This window comes from Pseudomyrmex gracilis, unplaced genomic scaffold (genome assembly GCF_002006095.1).
Source record: "Pseudomyrmex gracilis isolate BER0280 unplaced genomic scaffold, ASM200609v1 scaffold_252, whole genome shotgun sequence".
In the NCBI taxonomy this organism is placed as follows: Eukaryota; Metazoa; Arthropoda; class Insecta; order Hymenoptera; family Formicidae; genus Pseudomyrmex; species Pseudomyrmex gracilis.
Window position 1 is genome coordinate 157,467 of NW_018020836.1, and position 23,810 is coordinate 181,276.

General features: G+C 40.9%; 3 protein-coding genes across 10 annotated transcripts in view; 2 read left to right on the forward strand and 1 right to left on the reverse strand.

The window, feature by feature from the left end:
* Positions 1-2,744: 2,744 nt before the first annotated feature.
* LOC109859257 (methylosome protein 50-like) lies at positions 2,745-5,660 on the reverse strand. Of its 7 annotated transcripts, XM_020437315.1 has the most exons (7): positions 4,680-5,537; positions 4,299-4,424; positions 4,079-4,215; positions 3,657-3,987; positions 3,388-3,563; positions 3,110-3,302; positions 2,745-3,022 (listed from the first exon to the last, which is right to left on the reverse strand). In XM_020437315.1, the coding sequence occupies exons 3-7, from the start codon at positions 4,164-4,166 to the stop codon at positions 2,815-2,817; spliced, it is 996 nt and encodes a 331-aa protein (XP_020292904.1). In that variant the 5' UTR covers positions 4,167-4,215; positions 4,299-4,424; positions 4,680-5,537; the 3' UTR covers positions 2,745-2,814. The 7 variants fall into 7 exon arrangements, with proteins under 7 accessions (XP_020292904.1, XP_020292909.1, XP_020292908.1 ...); XM_020437320.1 differs by lacking the exons at positions 4,299-4,424; positions 4,680-5,537 and adding an exon at positions 5,547-5,660; XM_020437319.1 differs by lacking the exon at positions 4,299-4,424 and having other exon boundaries at positions 5,009-5,537.
* Positions 5,661-5,798: 138 nt separating this feature from the next.
* On the forward strand, positions 5,799-13,351 carry LOC109859259 (vesicle-associated membrane protein-associated protein A). The gene is made up of 6 exons (XM_020437321.1): positions 5,799-6,182; positions 8,865-9,020; positions 9,188-9,297; positions 9,488-9,670; positions 9,756-9,857; positions 10,083-13,351. Exons 1-6 carry the CDS (start codon positions 6,113-6,115, stop codon positions 10,248-10,250), a joined length of 789 nt encoding a protein of 262 aa, XP_020292910.1. The 5' UTR covers positions 5,799-6,112; the 3' UTR covers positions 10,251-13,351.
* A 3,150-nt stretch (positions 13,352-16,501) lies between these two features.
* The window catches only part of LOC109859270 (glucose transporter type 1), a 29,527-nt gene continuing 22,218 nt past the window's right edge, over positions 16,502-23,810 (forward strand). Inside the window, exon 1 of one of the 2 annotated variants that reach the window (XM_020437348.1) lies at positions 16,502-16,821. The gene's annotated coding sequence lies outside the window, so the exon portion shown is untranslated. Of the gene's footprint in view, positions 16,822-22,293; positions 22,691-23,810 lie in introns of those variants that run through there. The other variant, XM_020437347.1, reaches the window with a different exon arrangement.

A 23,810-nucleotide genomic window follows, 5' to 3' on the forward strand; every position in this document is an offset into this window, starting at 1 on the left:
TATTAAAATACCTTCTATTCTCCTCGAGCAACGTCATCCGAAACAACAGTCAACTTTATACATGGGCCAATTCAGTGTAAAAACAAACAAAAAAAAAATTATATATATATATATATATATAAACTCTGAAGATATATAATACGAAAAAAAAAAAGATACTATATAAACAGTAATTATACATTATCTTTCTCTTGTGGTTCTACTTCTTATGCTATGTATATGCTATATACACATTTTATGCATAAAAAACCAAATTTAAATAGTAATGTACTTACATAAGAAATTATTTATGCAACTGTCCTAATCAATCCTACGAATTGCAGTACAAGAACGTAAATACACAAAGTTTAGATATTCGAGATATTTGTAAGAAAATGTTACATATATACCGTATGTTCGGATAAAATAATTCGCAAATTTTATGAGGTAAACAGAGACACACACACGTACAAAGAATATATTCATATAATCAGTGCGACACAATAGAACTTTTCTGTTTTGCATTATCAAAAGTATTTTATATATATGTTATGGTCAAAGCCCGAAGCACGGGTGGTCCTGAGGATTGACTAGATCAATACGCGGAACAACCAAGCGTTTTGGTAAAATCTCGAAATAATTTTGTCTTTCGGCTTTTGTTTGGTGTGTTTTTAATCAATCCTAGAAGCGACTAGCATGGCTGGTTAAAGTTAAAATCTAAAAAAATCACTTTGGACTTTGATTAGCCAGTTCTAGATGTGAATTAATTCGGATTTGAACTGTTTAAAAAGTAAAACCAAGATTTTTTGAATAATATTTTATTTATCATATACGAGATGCAAATATATAGCATCCTATATGAATTTAAGAATTGAATTTTTCACCATAATATCTTGGTATTTTGCTCGGCCTTCACTTTCTATATTTCGATTTCGCAAGATTGTCTACACAATTAAGAATTGAAATTTCCATTCAAATTTCATGTATAATATTTATACAAATATAAATATATATTCATTTCGCAACGAACATCCAGCGTAAGGCTCTCAATGACCATTAATTTATTGTTAATGCTTTTATTATAATGTAGATTTACTCTTGTAGTTCTTTCCCCTTAAATATAAAATGTAATTTAACTTTAAGATATTAAACACAACTTTTTAATAATTTAGTGTTAGGTATACTTTAAAAATAATATAAAATACAATAACTAATAATATAAAAAAGAGAGACCTTTGATAAACATTTAGCTTTTTAGAACATAAAATGTACTCTTTTTTAAATCACACATAAAAATATCTTAATTATTTTTTAACACTTTGTATACAAAAAAGATATTTTCAAAATTAGGAGCAACATAAAAAACTATGTAAAAAGTATTTTGATTATTTTTTAATAATGTATATTAAAAAATAACCATTTATATTAAAATAATTAAGATATTTTTATGTGTGATTTAAAAGAGTACATTTTGTATTCTAAAAGGCTAAATGTTTGCCAAAGATCTATTTATATTATTTTATATTATTAGTTATTGTATGTCTTGTATTATTTTAAAAGTACCTGACACTAAATAAATACTTTCTAAAATTTTTATTAAAAAGTTGTGTGTTTAATATTTTTAAATTAAATTATATTTTAAATTTAAAAAGAAGAACTACAAGAGAGAGTAAAAAAACATTATTCAAAGAGTATCAGGTTGCTCTTGAAACCCTGATGAAGTAAACTGAAATGTTCACGAAACGTCGGTATAAAAATGACATTAACGCGGTTCAAACCCGAAAAACATCTTCGAATGTTAATTATTTAAAAATTGTTTTATTTTTTAACAGTTCAAATCCGAATTAACTCACACCTAGAATTGACCAATCAAAGTTCGAAGTGATTAACATTTTAACCAGTCCATATTAGTTACTCCTAGGATTGACTAAAGACACACCAGTTTGTCAAAAGCCGAAACACAAAACTATTTCGGGCTTTGACCAAAACGCTTTGTTGTTCCGCGCATTGATCAGTCAATCCTAGGACTGCCCGTTCTTTGAGCTTTGACCGTAACATATACACATATATGTAATTATTTGATTACTTTGAATTGCTAAAAAAAAACGAATTTTTGGGTTTTTTGAACACACTTTTTGCGACTATGTGCTTCGATTTATAGTAATTCTGTTTACATTGTTTGATTAGATTTACACGTTGACTTTCATCTGATTTAATATTGACTTTATTTTGTAAATAGAATAGTATTGGATATTTAATTACTCTACAGGCGAGAGTGTCAAAAGAAGAAAAAAAACTTGGTCGAATTATTGGTTAGGAATATTGAAAGTTTTAAGATTAATAATTTACACACACACACATGCACAGAGAAATCCTTTATACACAATTATCCGATTCTTACGTTACTGTTATACACATAGCGATATTATATTTTAGCTGTGTCATTCGCAAGTATATTTAAACACAAAAACATCACACCTGCGAGTATCTATGTTACAAAAATATTCAAAATAATCAACAAGTTTGAATAAATGCAAATGTGGAATTATTGTCTTTCTGTTATCATTGTTTACACAGGATCTTTTAATGAAAAAAAAAAAGAACAAAAAAATGCACATAAAATTTTTATTTTATCAATACGATCACTATTGATACATATAAATGATGAGCTAACGTAGCTAGAATAGTGTACAATGGGACAGAATTATTTCTTTTTTCTTATCCAAGAAAAAAGCAGTCAATGATTTTTATTAAAATTGCAAAAGTAGAAAAAATAATGCACTGTTAACATTTGATATATGTACACAAATAAATAATATGTACACAATATTAATTTTAATCACTTTCATCGTCATCAATCGATTCGATTGCTATTTCGTGTTTTAACAAATTTCCGTCCCAAGCACATGAGTACAGGTAATTTTTGCACCATGCGAGTCCAGTTACGAAGTCAGAATGCTGCTCATCGTTCAGTTTGATTTGTAGCTCGTTATCAAAAACTTTCACAGTTGTGTCGTAGGACGCACATGCTAGTTGGTGTGCACTAAAAAGAAATGTACGTTTGTCTTATTAGAGCACGAATTACAATCGAGAATTATCAAGTCACCGAAACGCGATTGTGAATTCTTACCATTCTGGATTCAGATTGTACAGCAACTTAGATATACCTCTGCTACATGCAGTATGTTCATATAACGCATTTTGTGTATTTCTTAAATCAAATTCCATGACAGTACCGTCATCCGCTCCTATCGCTATAACAGGATCGGAAGAGATCTTCCAACTTACCGCATTTAATTCGCAAGCTAGTTTGGTATCTATATCTATTGAGAAATAAATAATACGTAATTAAACACCATAAACGATCAAACAAGCGGCGATAGAGAGATAAATTGTTTCATAATGTACATGTTGCGGGGCGAGAATCTTTGATGTCCCAAATTATTGCGTCACCATCTACAGAGGTACTCGCGAATCTCAAATCGCCTCTGGGATCTACAGCCACACAAGTGACGGAATACGTGTGTGCATTAGCATAATTGTGTGTCAGATTGAAATCATCATTCATATCCCAGATTCTTATGCTGCAATAAGAAAAGTTTTCAAAAAGTACTCTCTCTGATATTTTTATACATTGACACAAGTATATAAATTTCATAATTTTGCAAACATCTTACCTACAATCTAATCCCCCTGTGATAAGTTTGTTGCTTGTAGTAAAATAAGACATTGTTAGAATACTGTTCTCTTGAGAGCGATATTGTACTTGATAGAGATCTGGTTTCTCATCTTCTGTTGGTTCTATTCGATAAAGGTGTATCTCACTGTCATCGTTTGAAACAACAAATCTATTTTGGTCCAAAACAAGAATTTCACTAACACCAGAACACATCTCGATTGTTGTGGCAATATTGTCTTTCTTAGAGTTAGGAAGATTTGTGTAATAATAGAACAAACCAGTCCATCTGTTTTCGTTCATGGTAGTAGCTCCCAAAAAAACATTGTGTTCTATATAAACAAATAATGTATTAACATATGATATAATCAACATATGATGATATAAGAAATACATTTTTTTTTTAGATATGCAGCTCTTTACCATCATAAATTGATAGAGACATCAGATACTTGTCATCTTTGGGCATCTGTTGCGAGAACATGTCTACTTGTGTGTATTGATATGACATTATGATATCGGCGGGTGACTCCCAAGTCTCATGTACGTACTGATCTTCTCTGTGAATTACAACAATAATATATATTAGGGATTATAACTCTTTGCAGCCAGACCTCAGTCAGATCTACAAAAGTTGACCTACAAGTCGGACAGACTGGATGTCTGTGAAACTCGCGCGAATTTAAAATCGAATATCTTCGCAAAAAGTCAATATTTCTTCAAGTGTTTTTTTGTTTTTTCAAATGAAAGTTTCAATAATTCTGCATCGCTAAAAAACAAAAAAAAAAAAAACAAACAAGGTGAAAAAAAACTCTAGTAATTTCAAAGATATAAGCGTTAAAAACTAAATTTTTTAGTAGAGACGCCGCAGATCCGCAATTTTTGAGTGGGTCCGGGAGACCCATGTCTATCCGCGAAGAGTTAATTTTTGCAAAATTTTCAGCAACATGTAAGTTCAATTCTCAATTGAAAAGAAACTCTCGCTATTCCGAACATTTGCACAGTTATTTTGTCTCACACTTACGTATCACTTGTCATTTTGTTCTTATGAATCTCTTCTACAGATATGTGTATGTGTATGTGTAATGTATACTTAGCGCAATGCTGCTTTGACCTCTTCCACGTGTGTTTATGATACTCATACAAAAAACATTACCATAATACCGAAACTTTGTTTTGAGAATTCTACAAGTTCTCTCCTATATTTCTAAAATTTAACAATTGTTTCAATCGAATTTATAAAATTTCGCGTTTCTCGATAGCAATATTTTGTTCCTTAACGATAGAATTTTGTTTTCTCTCTCCTCGCTTTATTACCACTTAAGAAACAAAGTTTATTCCGGTGTAACACACATTAACACATGGAGACGACCACGCCGGTTGATGACACGGTTCAAAACTCGTACACGAGTCTAACCGTCCCGCACGACACCCCCGAGTGCTCGTCGCGCGACGCGCTTTAAGAATGGAAATCAGGAACCGGTGCGAGTTCGACGAGTCCGAACTATATATCACACCGCGATCCACACTAAGCGCATTTTAAACGTAAGTATCAGACCACGGATTCGCAATCTTTGCTCTGATTGGTCGAATTCCAATTCGTTCAAGATTTCGCGATGCGATGCGGGTCTTAAGGCCGGCATTCACAGTCCGATTTTGTATTTGATTTTGTTTTTTTTCGTCTCGAGTTCGATTCAAGATGCTGTACGGATCGTTTTATCGACTACTTGAGAGCGTCTCAGGATGAACTTGAAACGATTTCGAAATACAAGATCCGAATGCCGGCCAACAGGTTCCGTTTGTATGTGAATCCTCAAGGAAGGGTTCGATTGCGAATCTTGTGAAACGAGATCTCGAGAAATAAACGAATCGTTAGGTTTTTTACACGTACACATGAAATCGTGAATTTTATAACGCGAATGCGTTCACAATTGGCAATTATTTGACGTCGCGGAGCTACGACGCGCAATCAACCTCCTCCGCGCGGACTGTCACTTTTTTACTCGCTCGTAGCTCGGTTGCTTCATTGTGAATTTTTCTCGCGCGTGCGCGAGTAAAAGCAACTCGCCTGACAACACTGCACCTCGGCTTAATTTCCGTCGCGGCGCACGCGCATCGGGCCCGAGTCGCAAGTCAGAATCAGTTCAACGGAATCTACGGAAAAGATACGACGGAAGACAAACACGGCCGACGCAAACGTACGGGGAATTCGCGACGGGCATAGAGCGCTTAGCGAGAACGACTTGACAAATACGTGGGTTTCAACGCGTCCGGCCACCGTTGGCGTTTCAGACGGCGGAGGACGAGGACGACGACGGGAAGAAGGCGTAGGAGGAGGAGGAGGAGGACGAGCACGACGACGACGACGACGACGACGACGAAGAAGAAGAAGACGACACTAACACACGCCGTGACTCGCCGTCCGTCGGTAGATCTCGTCTCGGTCCGTCAGTCAGGATGTCGAAGCCCGTCGAAAAGCCGGAGCAAGTTTTAATTATCGAGCCACAGAGCGAGCTGCGATTCAGGGGTACGCAAGTGAAAAAAAAAAAAAAAAAAAAAAAAAATCCCGAGAGGACTCATCTTTCCAATGCCGTTGCACCATCATATTTTATTCCATTTTCGTCATTATTATTATCGCATATCAAATTTTTGTTTTCGCCAATTTATGTACAATGTGCGTATGTGCGTATGTGTGTGTGTGTGTGTGTTATCCGCCGCGAAAGATCGAGGCGCCGGGAGTTTACGCTGTACGCGCGACGACGGACAACGACGACAACGAGCTCACGCACGTTTCGTGACGATGAGCTTGCAAACCTGTGTCGCGCGAGATGACGTAAGGTACGATTTGTCTTCGGCCGCGGCCGCGCGTTCCCTGGCCCTGCGCGCCGCCGCGGCTCGTTTGTTCGTTCCTCACACGTTGGCGCAAAAGAAAAAAAAAGAAAAAAAAAAAAAAAAACAACCCGCGACGAAGAGCCTCCCCCTGGGGTCGCCGCGGTTTGCCGTCCTGCGACGTCGCCTATGTAAAATAACTCTCGACACCTAACCCCATCTGTCCGACTTCGTCAATTCGCTGTCAAAGTCGAGAGCAAGACTCGTTGGCGCCTAGTTAATTGACATTTCATACTTCGCTTCTCGAAGATGGGAGGGTGAGGAAGGAAGGAAGGAAGGAAAGAAGGACAGATGGTCGGATGGACTTCTCGCTTCTCGTCCAATGTGTGTGTGTGTGTGTGTGTGTGTGAGTGAGTGAGTGAGTGAAAAGTCCAGGTGGACGGATGGTCGAGCGAGAAGTCGGTCTGGCTCTTACGCCCTCTCTTGCCATTTTTCTTCGTTTTTCCGTGGCCAGACGATTTTTTTTTCTTTCCCCGTGGAAAGAAAACGCGGCGATCAACGCGGGGAAACGATCGTCTTCTCCGATTGTTTCGAAAACCGTTTTGAAAACACGCACAGAAGCGCCGATCGATCGATGCGACGGTCTACCTACATTCTGCTAATACCTTCCGCCGAGAGACCTTCCGTCGATTGCTAATCGTCGATACACGCAAAGAGGGGAAAACCTATTTATTGAATTTACACTACTGCTCCACTTACAGAGACCCGCGCGGTTGTTTGCGATCCTCGCGGTAAAACGTCGTTTTTTTTTTTTTTTTTTTTTTTTCTTCTACTTCGCGATAGAACGCCGGCGATAAAAAACGCGAACGTTTTCTTCTCTCGCGCGAATATCGATTGCAATTCATCGCGATCTTGCATTTCATATTTCACACGCTTGAAGTTCATTACGAAATCATTGATCGTTTGCACGCATTATTTTCTTCTCGATCACGTGTTTTCTCTTTTTCTTTCTGTTTTTTTTTTTGTTTTCGTTTAAAATTAAGTACCGGATTCCGTGTAATGTGCGACGTTCGATATTTGCATGTGCAAAGTTCGTTCCCGACGTTCGCGGCGATGCACATTCGCGCCGCGATTTGTTCAATACCACATCTCATGAATAGTTCCGCGTTCGTGTCTGTGTGTTTTTTTCCTCATTCGTTTCGTGTACATTGCTAATTGTCATAAAACCAAATGTCATTAATTATGCTCGGTTTGATTGGTGTAAAGTCACTCCGTGTGTGTTTTCTCATACCATCTATTTGGACGTCAATCATAGACTTACGCGCTCACCCGTTCGGATGCCGGTCGATCAGCAAGTGCGGCAACGTTTTTTTTTTTTTTTTATCACGATTAAAATGCACTCGCACCGAAAATAGCTTCGTAATTGTGCGTTGCCCCGATTAACGTGCCTAAATTGTCTCTTATTTCTTCCGCTACGTTATAAATATTGCAAACATTTTTTTCCGCATGTTTTCACTCTCAATTTTTCACATGTGTGTGTATTCGTATTTTATATCTGATAATTATTTGTTTACTTATTTGTTTATAATTTTTTATTTGACAGAAAGAATTCTATGAGAGAAGGTACAAAACAAAAAAATGATAGATACAAAATACAAATAAACAGGTGAACAAAAAGCATAAGCAAATTGTAATACAGTTCAAAAAAGTTTCTTTTATAAATTGATATGATTTATTGTTGCACAGACAACTCGTACTCTTTTCTATCATATCATTGAGGTCATACTCGAATATTTAATTTCTTATGTATCTATTCAGAGATGAGTAATGGAAATGAATAACTGATAACTGTTTGATAAAACGGTGTTTTTTTTTCACAATTGATGATCGATGGATTGATGTGATAAATAATAAAGCAAATAACATCGAGAATTCGAAAAAGTCGCGAACAAAAGATTGTTTTTCGATCTTGTGATGTTTTTAAAATAAATTTTAAAATAATTTGTTTTGGAAATAAATAGTTTTACATTTAATGTGTACAGCGTGTACATGTCAAAATTATATTTAAATTTTCACCAACTGGGTGTATTCATTTTTCAGCTTAACTTATTTAAAAATAAAATACGTGTCGACCTTACACATTTATCAATGTATCAGTGTTTAAATGCTTGATTTATTTTCTGCTCGTACTTTGATCTCACTTTCAGAGTGATGACAAGTTTTTGCATTATGTTTTTTATCTCTTTTATTGTAACAAATCTATACATAGAACAACAATATATAAAACACATCTAAGAATTTTTCTACATAGCAATGGCAGATCACACACATATCTTTATTGTCTCTATTACGTAGTTTATAATTGTTTACTTTGTTACAGGCCCATTCACTGGTGGCCCAGTCACATCCTATATAAAATTGATTAATCCCACAAACAAAAAAGTATACTTCAAAATAAAAACTACTGCCCCAAAGAGATATTGTGTACGTCCAAACTCTGGAGTTCTCAAGCCAAAGGATGTCACTGAAATAGCAGGTTAGTCTTTCTTTTATACGCATTTTTATAAATATGTAAAGAGTGTCTTTTTTCATTCTTTTTTTCTTTCTCTCTCTTAATTATATACATATATATATAATACAAAAGTTGTAGGTTGTGATTTTTTTTAAATCTGTGAAAAAAAATATATAAACTCTTTATTGCAGTATGCTTACAACCCTATGATTTTGATCCATCTGAGAAAAATAAACATAAATTTATGGTGCAGACTGTGGTAGCACCAGACGACGACGATGATGAATATCCAATGGATGTAGTAAGTGAATATATACGTATCTAAGTAGAATATTACGGATCTAAAATAAGTTGATTAAAATTTGATCAAACTATTCTGCATTAATTTATTTAGTTTTAATAACAAATATTTAGTTGTGATACACGTATACACGTACACATGTGTAACTTGCTAATTAATAAGATCTATATTTAAATTTTACTCTTTTAAGTGGAAAGATATAAATCCAGATCAGTTAATGGACTCGAAATTGAAATGCGTCTTTGAGAATCCCGTGACTAGTACGACTACTACGGCTAAAACAACTTCAACTACAACAACAACTAAAGCAGATTCTAATGCGACTAACGGGAAGAACAAAACAGTTGGCGATTCAGTCAAATCGTCACCTAAGGTAAGACCGATACAAACCGATTCGTTGCTCTAAATTTGCACAAGTCCTTCGTTGTATCTTGTTACCAATATAACAATTCTCTCAGGTACTTGGAGAAACCGAAGAAAAACTGTTAAAAGCTGCACAAGAAGTTAATCAGCTTAGGGTAGAAGAAAGCTCGCTTAGGCAGGAAAATCTTCAACTTAGGGTAAGCACTAAAAGATCCATCGTCACATTGTTATTTTGATAAACAGTTCACGCGTAAATTTCACGATCAAATAACATTTTTTTTTTTTTTTCAATTTTATCGAAGATTATCTAGTTTGAGTGAAGTCAATAAAATTGGATTCGATTTAATGTGTATAAAATGTCAAAGCTATTTCGCGCCACACGGAATCCGTTTATAAAGTGTTGGCCGTGTGTGTGTCTACAGGAAGATTTGATGAAATGGCGAAACGCGGCGCTGGGCAATGATGCTAACCTCGCAGCAGCTAGAGGTCTAACTTCGCAGAGCAATAGCCAGTTATCTCCGACATCGACTAGCATCATAATCGCCATCGCCATGGTTATAGTTGGCTATTTGCTGGGGAAACTAATCTGAACAGCCTTTATCTTATTATATATACCTCAGTGTATATCCCCACCGCCCCCTCATGATTTTTTTAGCCTGTCCTCTGCTGTCACACACCATCGTTTGATCGCAGATCACACAGACTCCAAATAATAACGTTGCGTTATTCAAATGTTCATAATAAATGCTATAAACACGAACGGTAGTGGTCTACAGTTAATAGCTGCTCGTTACGGATGTGTGCTTAAACCTGATGAGAAAAAAAAAAGTTTTGGGTTTTAAATTTATTTATTTCTAAATTTTTTTATAAAATTGAGATTGTGGAATAACATACGATATATGATTGTTACACATTTTTTTTTTTTTGTGCCTGCTATAAGATAATTTATACTTTCGTTTCTCTTGTGCTTGCAAAAAGTATTTTATATAATACGCTTTTCTTTTTTTTAATTTCGTTTTATTCTACGAACTACAGCTCTCGCGTCCGCCCTCGAGGCAGTATTGAGCAAATTTTTATTCGCGAATGATGAGTAATAATGATTTCACCGCGGCACACGCTCGAAGTCTTTATTCCTCGTGCATTCGTGTTGTGCTCAACACTGCCTGCAAAACAAAACAAAACAAAACAAAAAGAAATTTATTGAAAATGTAAAGTTATCGATTACTGATTGTATCGCATTCTCTCCCCCCCTCACACTTGTATACCACACGTTCGGAATAAACCGAGCTATATTGGTGCAAACACACGATCACACACGAACGAGTGAGGATGCGTCGTAGATCGGCATCCTTTTCTCCAACGCAAATGTGCAACTCTCTCGCGTCATCGTATAAATAACATTGTACAACCGTCGTAGCGGAGAATGCGGCGTGCTTCGGTTCGCGATCGCGCCGAGCTACCTGATGTTTTCTTTTACTTTCGCTCGAATATCATGCGCCGCATCCCTCGATGCATCCGAGCGCGCTCTGTTCTTATTCTCCCGTTACAACACGTTACTGTGTCCATTTTGAAAATATGTAACACACACACACAATCCCGGGGGCCGCGGAGGGGAAAAAGGGATTAGATATGCAAAGGGGAGAACTGGCTCATAAGTAAAGGGGAAAAAAAAAAAAAGAATAAGAATAGTGGTTCACGAGCTATCAAAAAAATTGCTCGTGTGGACGTTGTAACCGCTGTCATTGATACATAAAAAAAAAATAAAACAAAAAAAAATAAAAAAAAATAAAAAACAAGAACAAAAACTAATAATAATTAACGAAGAAAGAAGAGAGAAAACAGATCTATTTGTTAAGATGCATTGAATTTATTTGATGCTTCAGTGTAATTTTTAATTTCTTTATGTTTGTCCTTATAAGAATAACGAATAAAGATTATATCGGATATCAACCACAACATGGCGAAGGGTTTTGAATTTCGCACCTCTCTGCCGAAATCTGTCGTCCAAAAACCGAATTTCTCTCAGAGACCGCAACAGCGGTCTCTCATAATAATATAATACACGATTATATACATGAACAACGGTGGTATATATATTTGTTACCGCTCGTCGAAAGAAAGTGTGTGTCCTTCCCGACGACACACCGTCTCAGATTATTATATTATAATCGAGTTGTGAAATTCTCTCTCCGAGTTCAGGCTGATCGCGGGTTGTCATGTTATAAACTACTATTGTTGAGCACGTAATACTTATATCCACACACACACACACACACAGAGACACACAATACATACATTACACAGTCTATATAGAATATTTACATAACTGTGCCTTAGAACTAGAGGCAATATAGCGTACAACACGATTTCAATCTTCTTACTAGCTTCTTCCATCGTGTTCCGAGTGTTATTTCGTTTCACACCCCGTTTCCCACACTGATTTTAGGTTTCGATAAACTTACATTAGCGAACCGCAAATTCCATGTTTCGCGCGCGATTGTAATATACGTTTGTTATATCGGAGGGGAGGGTTAAAACGTTTTTCTCTCCATTATATTGAATTATTACACATAGAGAGAGAGAGAGAGAGGTGCGAACGCCTCACCGCGCGCGCGACGTTCTCACGTCTGTCGTATTATCAACTTAGAGAGATAAACGCGGTATATTAGTCGAAGTCGATTTTTTTTTTTTTTTTTTTTTCCCCAATCACCGCGAGTGCTTGATATATCGGTGTACGTGTGTAAGCTTCCTGTGTACGAGTTTCCGATTAGAGACACGAGATTATTATCCAGACGCCGCTTCTCCGTTTCTCTCGATTATTATTTTCCTGTGATTACACGTTTCGGACTCGGCGGCGCGCGAAAGAAATTCTTACGGGCTCGAGCGAGCGAGCGAACGCGGGAGAGATGAAGAGATCTCGAATCGCGCGAGCTCCGTCCCACACACAAATTTCTGTTACTTCTTACAAGCGTTTTTAATGTCCCGCGCGCGCATTGATTATACTCGAAGAAACAAAATTTATAATATCCATATGTCGCGTCTTTGTAAAAGGAAGATATTGTAACATATGAATTTTTGAAATATATGTATGATGTATATGTATATATATATATATATATAAACACGCGCCTGTGAGAAGAGGCAAAAAAAAAAAAAAAAATACCGCGCGTTTCTCATCTCGTGCGAGTTAAACCACACATTATAGATATGTATTCTCCGTATTATTCCGTAGTAGAAAAGAACAAATGATACAACCACAAGTTATAGCGGGCATAAAACAACATTTCTCAGATGTTACATTCGAGAGAGAAAGAGAGAGAGAGAGAGAGAGAGAGAGAAAGAAAGAGAGAAAGTTTATTACAGATACAATTTGTTATACATAATGATCTATTATATATGATTGTTATACGTCGGATTTTATGTACAATTAGCGAGATTTTTGCGATTTTGCTTCATGCGCATAGATACGAGACCGCACCGTCGGTCACGCGCGCGCGCGCAAGAGAGAGAGATACTCATCTGTGAAAACAGCGATTTCGTTGATATTCGTGTTTGAATAAAAAAGAAAAAAAGTATTCCACTGAGGAGAATGTAACACATAGACTTCTGATGTTTTTAGCGCTGTAGCGAGATATATTGTGTATTCGTGATTATAAATAACTGTTCCTTCAATTATATTTATAGACGATTATTATATTGTTGAAATTATTGACGCAAGGCTCAATTAAAAAGAACACTCTCTAAAAAAAAAAAAAAAGAAAAAAAACAACCGCTAAATCCAAGTTCCTAATGTCGTTAAAGAATTATATTTTTTCGTTAAAAAGTTTCAACTCGCAAAGTGTGTCCGTTAACTGTATTTTTTTTTTTCGAAAATCTATCGACTCTAAATGCACTTAATTTGAAATTCTATAAATATAAATGTTAAAAAACATTGATTTTAATAATAATTAATTGTAATTTTTTAATAATAATATAATAATATCGTTCTAAAATAATAATATTCATATTATTTTAAATAATAATATTAAAATATCTCATTGTTGATTAAGTTGTTTCAGAGCATTGTGATAGTTTACTTTTAACGAACGACCGTGCGGTGACGAAACTGAAGAATGAATGAAGAAACATATGTTCACCGTAATAAGATGAAATGCTGCGAGATGATGGTGGGGAGGAGATTCGAGCACACAGGCACCCTCGTGACGCGAGACAGTTTCCGAAAGGGGTAGCATCCCTGGAAAGAGAGCGCGTATAGATGGTAGATCTAAAGTAGAGTAGGTCAATTCATAACCAGACCACACATTCTACGTACGTCTCTCCCTACGCGCGTATGTCTGTGTGTTTTCGCATCGAGAAGGGTCGCGTCCACTCCCTTTTGTGTGCGGTAAGAATGTCAAAATACAAAAGCTTCCGAATATAGAACGGCGCGTTTTTCCGTCGGATCGATCGGAGGATAAGTTTTTTTAACTGTTTCGCTTTTTTTTTTCATACAATTTTTGTATTTGTCGTTAGATCGACAGTTTCGATTTAAAGAGTTTGCGCGTGAAAAGTTTTTATTATTGTCGCACGGCTTGTTACGATTTGTTGTTGAAATCTTCTTACAACGACACCCAACGTTTCAAAAGTGCTGCCGCACTCGATATTTCACAGATGTGAAAAAAAGAAGAAAAAAAAAAAAAAAATTGCAATAAGTTGGACAAAAAAATTTCCTCTCGTCTTTAGTACCGAGTTATCGGCATTTATCGTATATATTCGAGGTACAAAAAATTTACGACTTTAAAAGTAACGTTTTCGCAAAAAGCTGATATTTGAGTCTCAATCGCGCGATAAACGACAATATAAATCTAGATAAAAAGTTTCCCTTATAAGAGACCGCTCTCTCTCTCTCTCTCTCTCTCTTTCCGACGTCGAACGTGCCTTACTTCTTTTAACGTTCACCATATCTTCCGTAACTGCGTCGTTATGAAAAACTAATTACAAACGTTCGCGATAGCGTCCGGGGAATAAACTGGACAAAAAGTTTTCCGCGATTATATAGACGCTCGCCCGAATGCGCTCTGCGCCTTGAACCGTGGTGGTTACGACGACGGCGTTGTTCGAAAGTTTACTTGTTCGCGAGTTTTGCGACTAGGGTATAGTAGCGCGCGTTCTAGAATCCCGTGTGTGTATACAATTTTCATGGGCACTCGAGAAAGAGAGAGAGAGAGAAAGAGAGAGAGAGAGAGAGAGAGAGTGAGACGCTCGGCCGAACGGCGTCTCTCGTTCGTCGATGTGCGATTCGAAATCGCGTAAAAATTTCTCTCGTCCCGTCGTGATGCGTCAGAAAACCGAGCGGCGGAGAATTAACGACACCAATTTCCATACAATACGCGTCGCGACGCGCTCTCTCTCCCACGACACATGACCCTTTCCCCTCGCCCCTTCCGCCCCTCTCGGGTTCTCGGACCTGGTGACCGATGACGCTCGACCGAGAGACATTCGGTTGCGAACTAAAGTCGGGCACGATGCGACTTCCTCGGCCATGCCGTGCGGATAAATCGGGATACGAGAAGAGGGAGGCGGCGGCGGCAGCGGCGGCGGCGGCGGCGGCGGCGGTGGCGGCGGATCGACGGATGCAGCGCAGAGCAGCCTGATCAGGGTGGCGGCGGCAGTAGCGGCTGGCTATTGATTTCAAGGGCTTCCTTAGCCCCCCGCCTTGCCCCTGAGTGCCCGACGGCTCCAGGTCGCCCCGAAGAGTTCGCGGCGCCCGCCGACTAAAGCTGCGTTTCTTCTTCCACAGCGTGAAAACAATTCAAGGTGGAATCTCTCTCTCCCGGATGTGCGGAGAGAAAATTATCCTCAAGCTACGGCTCGAACGCGAAGGAATTCAATTGACAGCCTGGCGACGTGCTTGATTCAATTAATTCGACGGGGGTAAGATCGAGTGTTCGATCGACCAGTTTCGATATACGACGTCGCGTTAACAAATTTGCAAGGTTTGTTGATTAGAAAAAAAGAGATTGATTTTTCTTGAACGGTTAGAAAAATTATTTTAGGCGAACACCCGAGGGAATGTTCTTTTCTCGATTTCGAAAAGGACATTCGAAGCGAGCATATCGCACGGGTGCGGCACGCTCGAGGAAAGGGACGCCGCGAGAGGGGGTTGCGCCTGTCCGTCCACCCCCGGACGCCGCGGCGCGCGGCCGCGGATACGGCACTGTGCGAGTCGGGCCGAGCACAGACGCGGATCGCGGGGTGAGCCGTCGCTCGCCATACGTCGAACTGGGTGCCCCGCGTTGGGGCGTCTCCTGGCATCAGCGGGCATCGGTGGTCGTGCAGTCGATCGGGGGACCGAGCACCGTCTTCTGCGAAGTCCCCGAGTCTGCGAGTGATCGCCGCGCGAGATAGAGGGAGAAAGAGGAGAGGAGACGAGAAAGGAGAAAGAACGGGAGGAAAGAAGAAGAGAGAGGAGACACGTAGGAGAGAAGGAGTGCGTGCGTCCTGTGCGTTTCGTTTTGTCGGTTCGTCGTCTGAGATCGGTCCGTCTTTTTTTTTCCTTTTTCTTTTTTTTCTCACGTAGACGTCCGCTCTCACGTAAAACGTATGCGAACGGGGGACACCAGCAGCAGCAGCAGCAGCAGCATCAGCATCATCACCACCACCACCACCACCACTACTACCACCAGGCGAAAAACGGGGCGCACGCCGAGGGGCGCGACGACGATGACACTGCGACGATGTCACTCGGTGTGGTAGCGCGGCCACGGTGGTGCCATAGCGTGGTCGTCGTTGCGCGGGCCAGAAGTAGCAGCAGCAGCAGCACCAGCAGTGCGGGCGTCGGCGTCGTCGTCGTCGGGTGTGCACGCGATCGGACGATCGAGGAGGAGATGGTGCCCTCCCCGGATCGCACGCAGGTGGGAAGTGACTGCTGTCGTCGTCGTCGTCCTCGCCGTTGTTTCGCGTTAACGTCGCCCGTGATCGTGTCGCGTCGTCCCCCGCGCACAGCGTCGTCGACGTCGCCTTAACTGCCGTCAACTGCTATCAGCGTCGTTGCCACCTTCGTCGCCGTTGGTGCCGTCGCCAATCTCGCCACTGTTACCACTGCCGTTTTCCCGACGCGAGCACGATCGCCGTCTGCGCTGCCAACGAGGCTTCCATCATCGCGGTCTAACCTGTGTGAGGGTGAGTGCAATCATCATCATCATCATCATCATCATCGTCATCATCATCATCATCTTCTTCTTTCCTTCACCCCTCACGAGTTATCTGCGATCTTCGTGTTATTCCTCGATGCTTCCTTCGCGAGTTTCCGCGAGATGTACATCGATCGTGAATCAGAGTACAATAGGGGTGCGAACAACCGGAAGGAAAAACATCACGTTACAGAGAATGGCGTGTCGAGCAAAGAGAAAGAGAGAGAGAGAGAGAGACGAAGAGGAAGAGGGTGGAATTTCTTCATGTTCGCTCGCTTGTCCTTTCTCTCTCTTTCTCTCTTCTCCCCCCCTCTCTCTCTCTCTCTTCTGCTTTTTCTTTCGTCTCTTTTTTCTTTTCGTCCCATCTCGCTCGTTCGCGTCATGATTGCTGTGTCCCGGCGGCGAGTCGCCTCCACATAACTTTCGTCAATCGATAATACAAGACGTCCGCAACGTCGTGCGGCGCTCGCAAGATCGGCCTAGGCAAGACGAGAGATTCGCCCTCGTGTTCTCCCCTGCGCGATCAGGGTGAACAACGTTTCAGTCGTCGAAGAGGAACGTGCACGAGAGAGAAGCTGTCTCCGACTCTCTCTTTCTCGCTCTCTCTCTCTCTCTCTCTCTCTCTCTTTCTGGCGTTGCGTTCGAGCGCGTTCGAGTCGACTCGAGCGAGCGAGCGAGCCATCGAGGGTTGCGTTCGACTCGCGAACAGACGGACGGACAGACGGACGGCGAGCACGAACGCACCTTCGCCACCCCTACACGACAGCGCGTCTTGCACTTTCCTTTCCTCGTTTTTTTCTCCTCCTAAATTTAGCGGAAATACGCTTTTTTTTGTTTCGCGAATTTCATCTCGCGCGCGCGCGCGCGCGGCGGAAAAGTCGTTCGGTTCCGCGCGACACAAATCCGTCCGCTTTTGTCCGCAATTAAAAGCGAGAATAAACAGATGTCCGTTTCATTGATCACGTAACATTTGCCATTTGCTTGTAGTACAGAGTGTTTCAAAACGTGCTTGTTTATGAAAATGTCTCTATATACACACGCTAACGGTTCGTTAATTGTTAAAAGCTTCCTCGCGCACATAACAAGAAGAGTCTTGAGTTTGTTTTTCTCGAGTTGATGAAAAGAGAAAAAAAAAATCCTCATTTCTCATCGAGATTTTAATTTCCGGATACGATCGAAAAAAAAAATCGACTTGAAATTTTTATCGAGGAATCGATATTCCCTCGTGAAATTTGTGTTGTTTGAAAACACATCCGCGCGTATCCAAACGCTGAAAAGATCTTCTCTGGAAAGGGAGAAGTTTTCTCGTGTGCCGGGCATTTCCTGCGGAATGAAATATTGGCGATTTGTGTTACCCCCAGATACGTATATGCGTTCCGGTGAAACGGTGCAGCGCGCCGAGAGAGAGAGAAAGAGGAGGAGGAACTTCGCCCTCTCTCCGTTTTCGAGGCCTCGTTTGCGAGCCGCGCTCGAATTCGGAGGCCTCGAGTCACGGTTCTCTCGTCGACTCTCGCGTGACTCCCTTCGATGCCTCGCTTAATGAGATTCGGCGGCGGGATACGAAGAAATCTCGGAATTCCGCGGTAACTCCCCCGCGCTAACTCCCCGGCAGTTCCGCAGGTGCGAGGGATTCATTTTTAACTCCCTTCTCTCTCTCTCTTCTTCCCCTTCCCCGTAGTGCAGCAGCTTCGACTCGGCACAGCCCGTTTAAAGTCCCAGGCTAATGATCGTATCGTAGCCGTTCTTATTTCAGACCGATCTATAGAACACGTTCTAGAATTGGCAGACAATCGATATATAACGTTGTTTCTTTAGAAATCCGGAGTTCGCGAGTCGGGTGAAAAATATCGAGACGCGCGCGGCTGGTCGTCGGGCAAAATTTTTCATATATATAAAAAAAAAAAAAAATCTGTCAAGTCACACGGCATTCAATTAATATCGCGATGCGCAATTAAACTTTTAATCGAGACCGTTTTGAAAATAAAAATCTGTTTGCACACGAGTGTGTGAACGACGAGTAAATAAATTTCACGTTGAATTTTAACACGCCGCATATTTTGTTATCCATCTCCGATATAGAGACTGTGGATTAAAATTAATATTTAATATTTGAACTTCTCTCTCTCTCTTTCTCACTCACACACACATACACACACACAGATCTCGGGAAAAAAATATTCATCAACGTCTAAAAATATTTATGAAGGATGTTCGATTTAAAACTACCTCCCCAAGGATGTTTTCCTCCTACACGCTTTCCCTCGTGCGCGCTTGTAAAAAATCGTAAAACGTCTCCTCGTTCGATTATCTTCCCCCCAAAAAGAAGGTTTCAAAAAATTACTAAACACGGGATCTCTCTCTCTGCTTATCAAAGAGCCGCGCCATCATCAACCTTTATCTTATTTGTAAGTATATACGTGTGTCATCGTTTTGTCGCTCCGGTTTCAAAAACAAAAACAAAAACAAAAAAAAATCTTCTCGGCTAGCTGCGCCGGCGAAAGAATGTTCTTTGTGCAACGGCGGCGCATTTTGCCGAGAGAGAGAGAGTGTATCTTCTAATGGCGGGAGACGAAATGATAAGGGGGACACACGCGGGAGATGAATGAACTAATGACGCACGGGGATGTTAATCTCGTTAGTCACACGCCGGTGTGCGGCTTGTTCTCTCTCTCTCTCTCTCTCTTTTTCTCTCTCTCTCTCTCTCTCGCGCGCGCGCGCAACCTGAGACGGATGATTACTGAAATACTGTCGTATTCTGGCCTTCGTTTGTCAATACGGAATTACATATCGCGCGTGTGTATACGTGTGTGTGCGTTATATCGCGTTAATTGTAAGTAACGAGCGGAACGCGGCGGATGAAAGCGCGTAATGGATGTAAATGCGCAAATTTTGCGATAATTCGCAGGCATTCGGGAGAAATCGGGAGAAAGTGAGATTAAAAATTTACCATCGCATCGATTGCGAGTCGAGAACGAATAATATACAAATATTCCGTGAGATCTCGCGGAGATTTATGGCAAAAATTTTCCAAAAAAAGTTGAAGTTTGATAAATATTATAAAAATTAAAAAATATAAATGTTTTTGCATCTGCGAACTCGCATTCGCGCGCATTGACGTTACACACACGGTATTCTTATCAATCCGTCAAGCGAACAAAAAATGCGGGAACGCGTGGCAGGTCTCGAAGGTGCTTCGAGTGATGATGATTGTGTGTTTCTTTCTCGGAACAGAGTGATCGATAATGCATTGTCTTACCTTCCCGGTAACACCGCGACTCCCGGCAAAATTATTGCCCGATGCGCAGCGAGACTAATTAATAGTTATCGCGTAGTCCTCGTTTCGCGTGTAGTTTCTGCATTATGAAGGAAGTCGCGGCAGGAGAACGCGCGCGCGGCGGAGAGAAGCCATTTTGCAAAAATTGCTTCGGGGAACGTGAAGGAGGTTAATCCGCCGCTCGAACTTTTACCCCTGCCTAATCGGAGGGGGGAGGGGATTGCACATTATGTTCACATTGCGTGTAGTAATATAAATTGCATATTATTATTAAAAACACGAGTTCGAAACACACACGCGAATCTTTCGCCGAACAGAAGTTCGCTCTCTCTCTCTCTCTCTCTCTCTCTCTCTCTCTCTCCCTGTGAAAAAATGGAGTTTTAATGACGTTATGATAATATTTCTGTGCGCGCGTAACGCGATGTTTCTTTTTTTGTGATATCGATGTAATGTGATAATAAAACACACGTGAAATTTTATCTTACTTGTCCGACCACACGCCACGTCGTGACCGGGCGCGTATCTGCTTCCTGCGACCGAATTATTTTATCGAATTCTGATTGCCAGCCGGGCGCGCGCACAAAGCGCGCAACAATAAATCGGCAGAGAGTTTTGACGTTAGTTACTCTCTCGCGCCCTAAGTATCCTCCTCGACGATGTGCATTAAGGGATGCGCGTTTCTACTCCGTAGTGCGGCGCGGGAAGAAGAGAGACGACGGGCACAAATAGGACGAAGACACGAAATTTGCATCGGGTGTCGCATGCGGGAATAGATGCGTCGCGGGAATAAAAGTTCGGTTTCGCGGGGGAATGTGTGCGATCGCGCAGGGAGTAAACAGAGAAATAAGTAGGTCGCGGGGGTACGTATGTGTAGGTACGCGTCAAGAGCGGAGAACATTTTCGTGTGGGGGGTTCCTCTCGCTCGAGACGAACTTTGCGAATTTGTGCGCGCGACACTCCCAAAAAACTTTTCCCGACCGAAGATGTATCGCGCGAATTCCTCCCCTTCCCCCGTAACGCACGATTTGTGTTTTCGCGCGTATACTTTTTTTTTTTTTTTTTTTTTATTGCCGTCGCAGCGCACGTCCGCGAATAAATTTTTATATTCCGCGCTTATTACGGAGCGATTCTTCCGAGACAACGATTCGAGACATTTCCGTTCGTTCTCGCGCGCGACGAGTAGTTAAAATTCATCAAAGCTTCAAATTGGTTAAATTCTCCCTTTTCCTTTGTGTCCTTTCTCACGAAGACACATTTCGCCGTATCCAATGCGGACGAATTAACACTCGTGACATTTACGGCGGCACGCACGGAATCGAGTTCCTTTAAGGTCATTACGGAGCGAGCGCGCCGATCCAAGTTTGTATACGTCCGGCGGTCAGTTTCATGTGAGAAACGTGACTGGAATTATTTGTACGTAGAAAAATGTAACACACACAGCTGCGAATGACGATTTTCTCTTTGGAAAATTTAGCTATGTATATTTATTTATCGGCGCGCATTCCTTTCCGAGAAAAGGTTCTCGAACCTGGCTTTTGGAGGAGTTAAATTTCGAACACGTAGCTCCAGAAATAAATGTTATCTCGCTCTTAACGTCACACGTTGCTGGGTTATTTTTATCAATATCGTATTCCGATAACAAAGAGACCCAAAATTCTTGCCGTTATATCTCGACGTAATATGAAAAAACCCAACGGCAGTCGGACCACGAATTCCACAAGAGGCTCGTGAAAACTAAAACTTATGCAACACTATATATATGATCCATAAATCTAACCGGAGAGATAAGGCGCATGAAAAATCGACATTACACAGCGCGCACGTGATTACACGCTTATCTGCGACACACGCGGCCCGGAAACTATAATGAGATATTAAAGCAATATCGAGAAGAAAAAACGATTCTAAGAATAAAAAACAAAAAAATACAAAAAAAAAAAAAAAAATTACATAAAACATGTCTAACGCAAGTCATCCAATTAAGTAATTGGATAATTATCGCACCGATGTCGATACGCGTCGAGAGAGAGATCGGTCGCGCGATTTTTCTTTTCGCTCGTGAAAACACGCGCGCGCGTATTGTCGGCGCGAGTGTCATTCGCGTTCTCTCAGAAAAACGACGGCGCGCTCGAGCGCGGAAAATCGCGGGAAAGAGAGGAGGAGCTCCGGCTTTTGCCTTGACGGGACTCAGACCGTGGATGGGAAGCGGCGACGAGAGAGAAAGGAAGACCGAGTGCTGTCGCGAACGAAGATAAAAGCAAAGCGATCGTACACACGCGCTACGCGGTAGGAGAAATCGAGAGACAGAGAGAGAGACAAAAAGAGAGAGAGAGAGAGAGAGAGATAGATAGATAGAAACGCGAGAATGGATTACAGTTCGGTTCAGTTCTAGGGAGTCGCGTCGAGCGCGTGGCAACGAGCTTTTCACTCGACTAACGCGTCTCTGTGTTGCGTTTGACGACAACCGACGTGTGTGCTCGATGTCATTCGCGATCGTGGCGTTCAAGTACCGACACGCACGGAAAAAACACACATCCTCGCGGACTCTACATCTTTAGTTAGAATGCGGAGTTTCGCGCAAAAGGTGAGAATGGGTTTTAAATCGCGTTGTGACGCAGAAGTTAGCGCGCGCGCGCGCGCTCTCGCTCGTTTGTGTTGTCGGTCAGTGCGCACTCCAGTGTCTCGGTGTGTTAGTAAACCGGTCTTTTTAAATCGGCCGATGTTGCTCTCATCGCGAAGTGCGACTTCTTCTTAACGTGAAATTTTAATTGCGATACTGCCACGGGTTGGCAGATAACCATGTTGAAAAGAAAAAATATAAGTCTCTCTCTCTCTCTCTCTCCCTGTTTACAATTGCTACCGATATTTTATTACGAATTACCGGTACCAACACTCGAAAAGTATTGACGCGCTAAAACTACACGAGGAGACTGTTTGCGAGTACTTATGTAATATTATTATCCGAGACAATCAGTTGTGCACGCATGTGGCAAGAGCCGGGATTTTCCTTATCTGCGAAATTAACGCATTGCGCGATTTGAACGCGATAAAATTAATTATTACGATCGCGTTTCATATACGACCATGTAACAAAGACACCTTCAATTGTTTTATTTTTCACAGCTGCTAATTGACGTAGTGACTTGTGGTTTTTCTTTATTATCTCAAAAAAAAATTCATTCATTCCGCATGATTTGCGCATGTTTATCTCTCTCGCGATAAAATTTAGCGCGAGACAACGTGCGTTTTCGAGTTGTTTCGCAAATGTGAAGTGTTTTTCCCGCACTGTTTTATCGATAATTACATCGCGCGCGGCGATGCTTAATGACGAGGTGCTTAATTGCGTAAGATTCCTCCAGTTATATATCACGCCGCTAATCAAATTGCAGTTAACACTTCTTCTTTGTTCCGTAAAATCTCGCAACTGCGACAGCTAGGCCAAACTTTGGCCAATGATTCAACGCGATGTCGTGTTCTTTTTTTTTGTCGACGAAACCACCAGACAGCGGATGTTATTTGTGATAATTGTTGTCGCTCATTTGCGCGACAATCTGCGTCATGTTATTTGCGCACACACACCTGTGTCGTCCGGAAATTTAAGGGAAATCAGAATCGTCTTTTACGAGAAAGACGAGAGTGAGAGAGAAAGAGAGAGAGAGAGAGAGAGAGAGAGAGAGAGAGAGAGAGAGAGAGAGAGAGAGAGA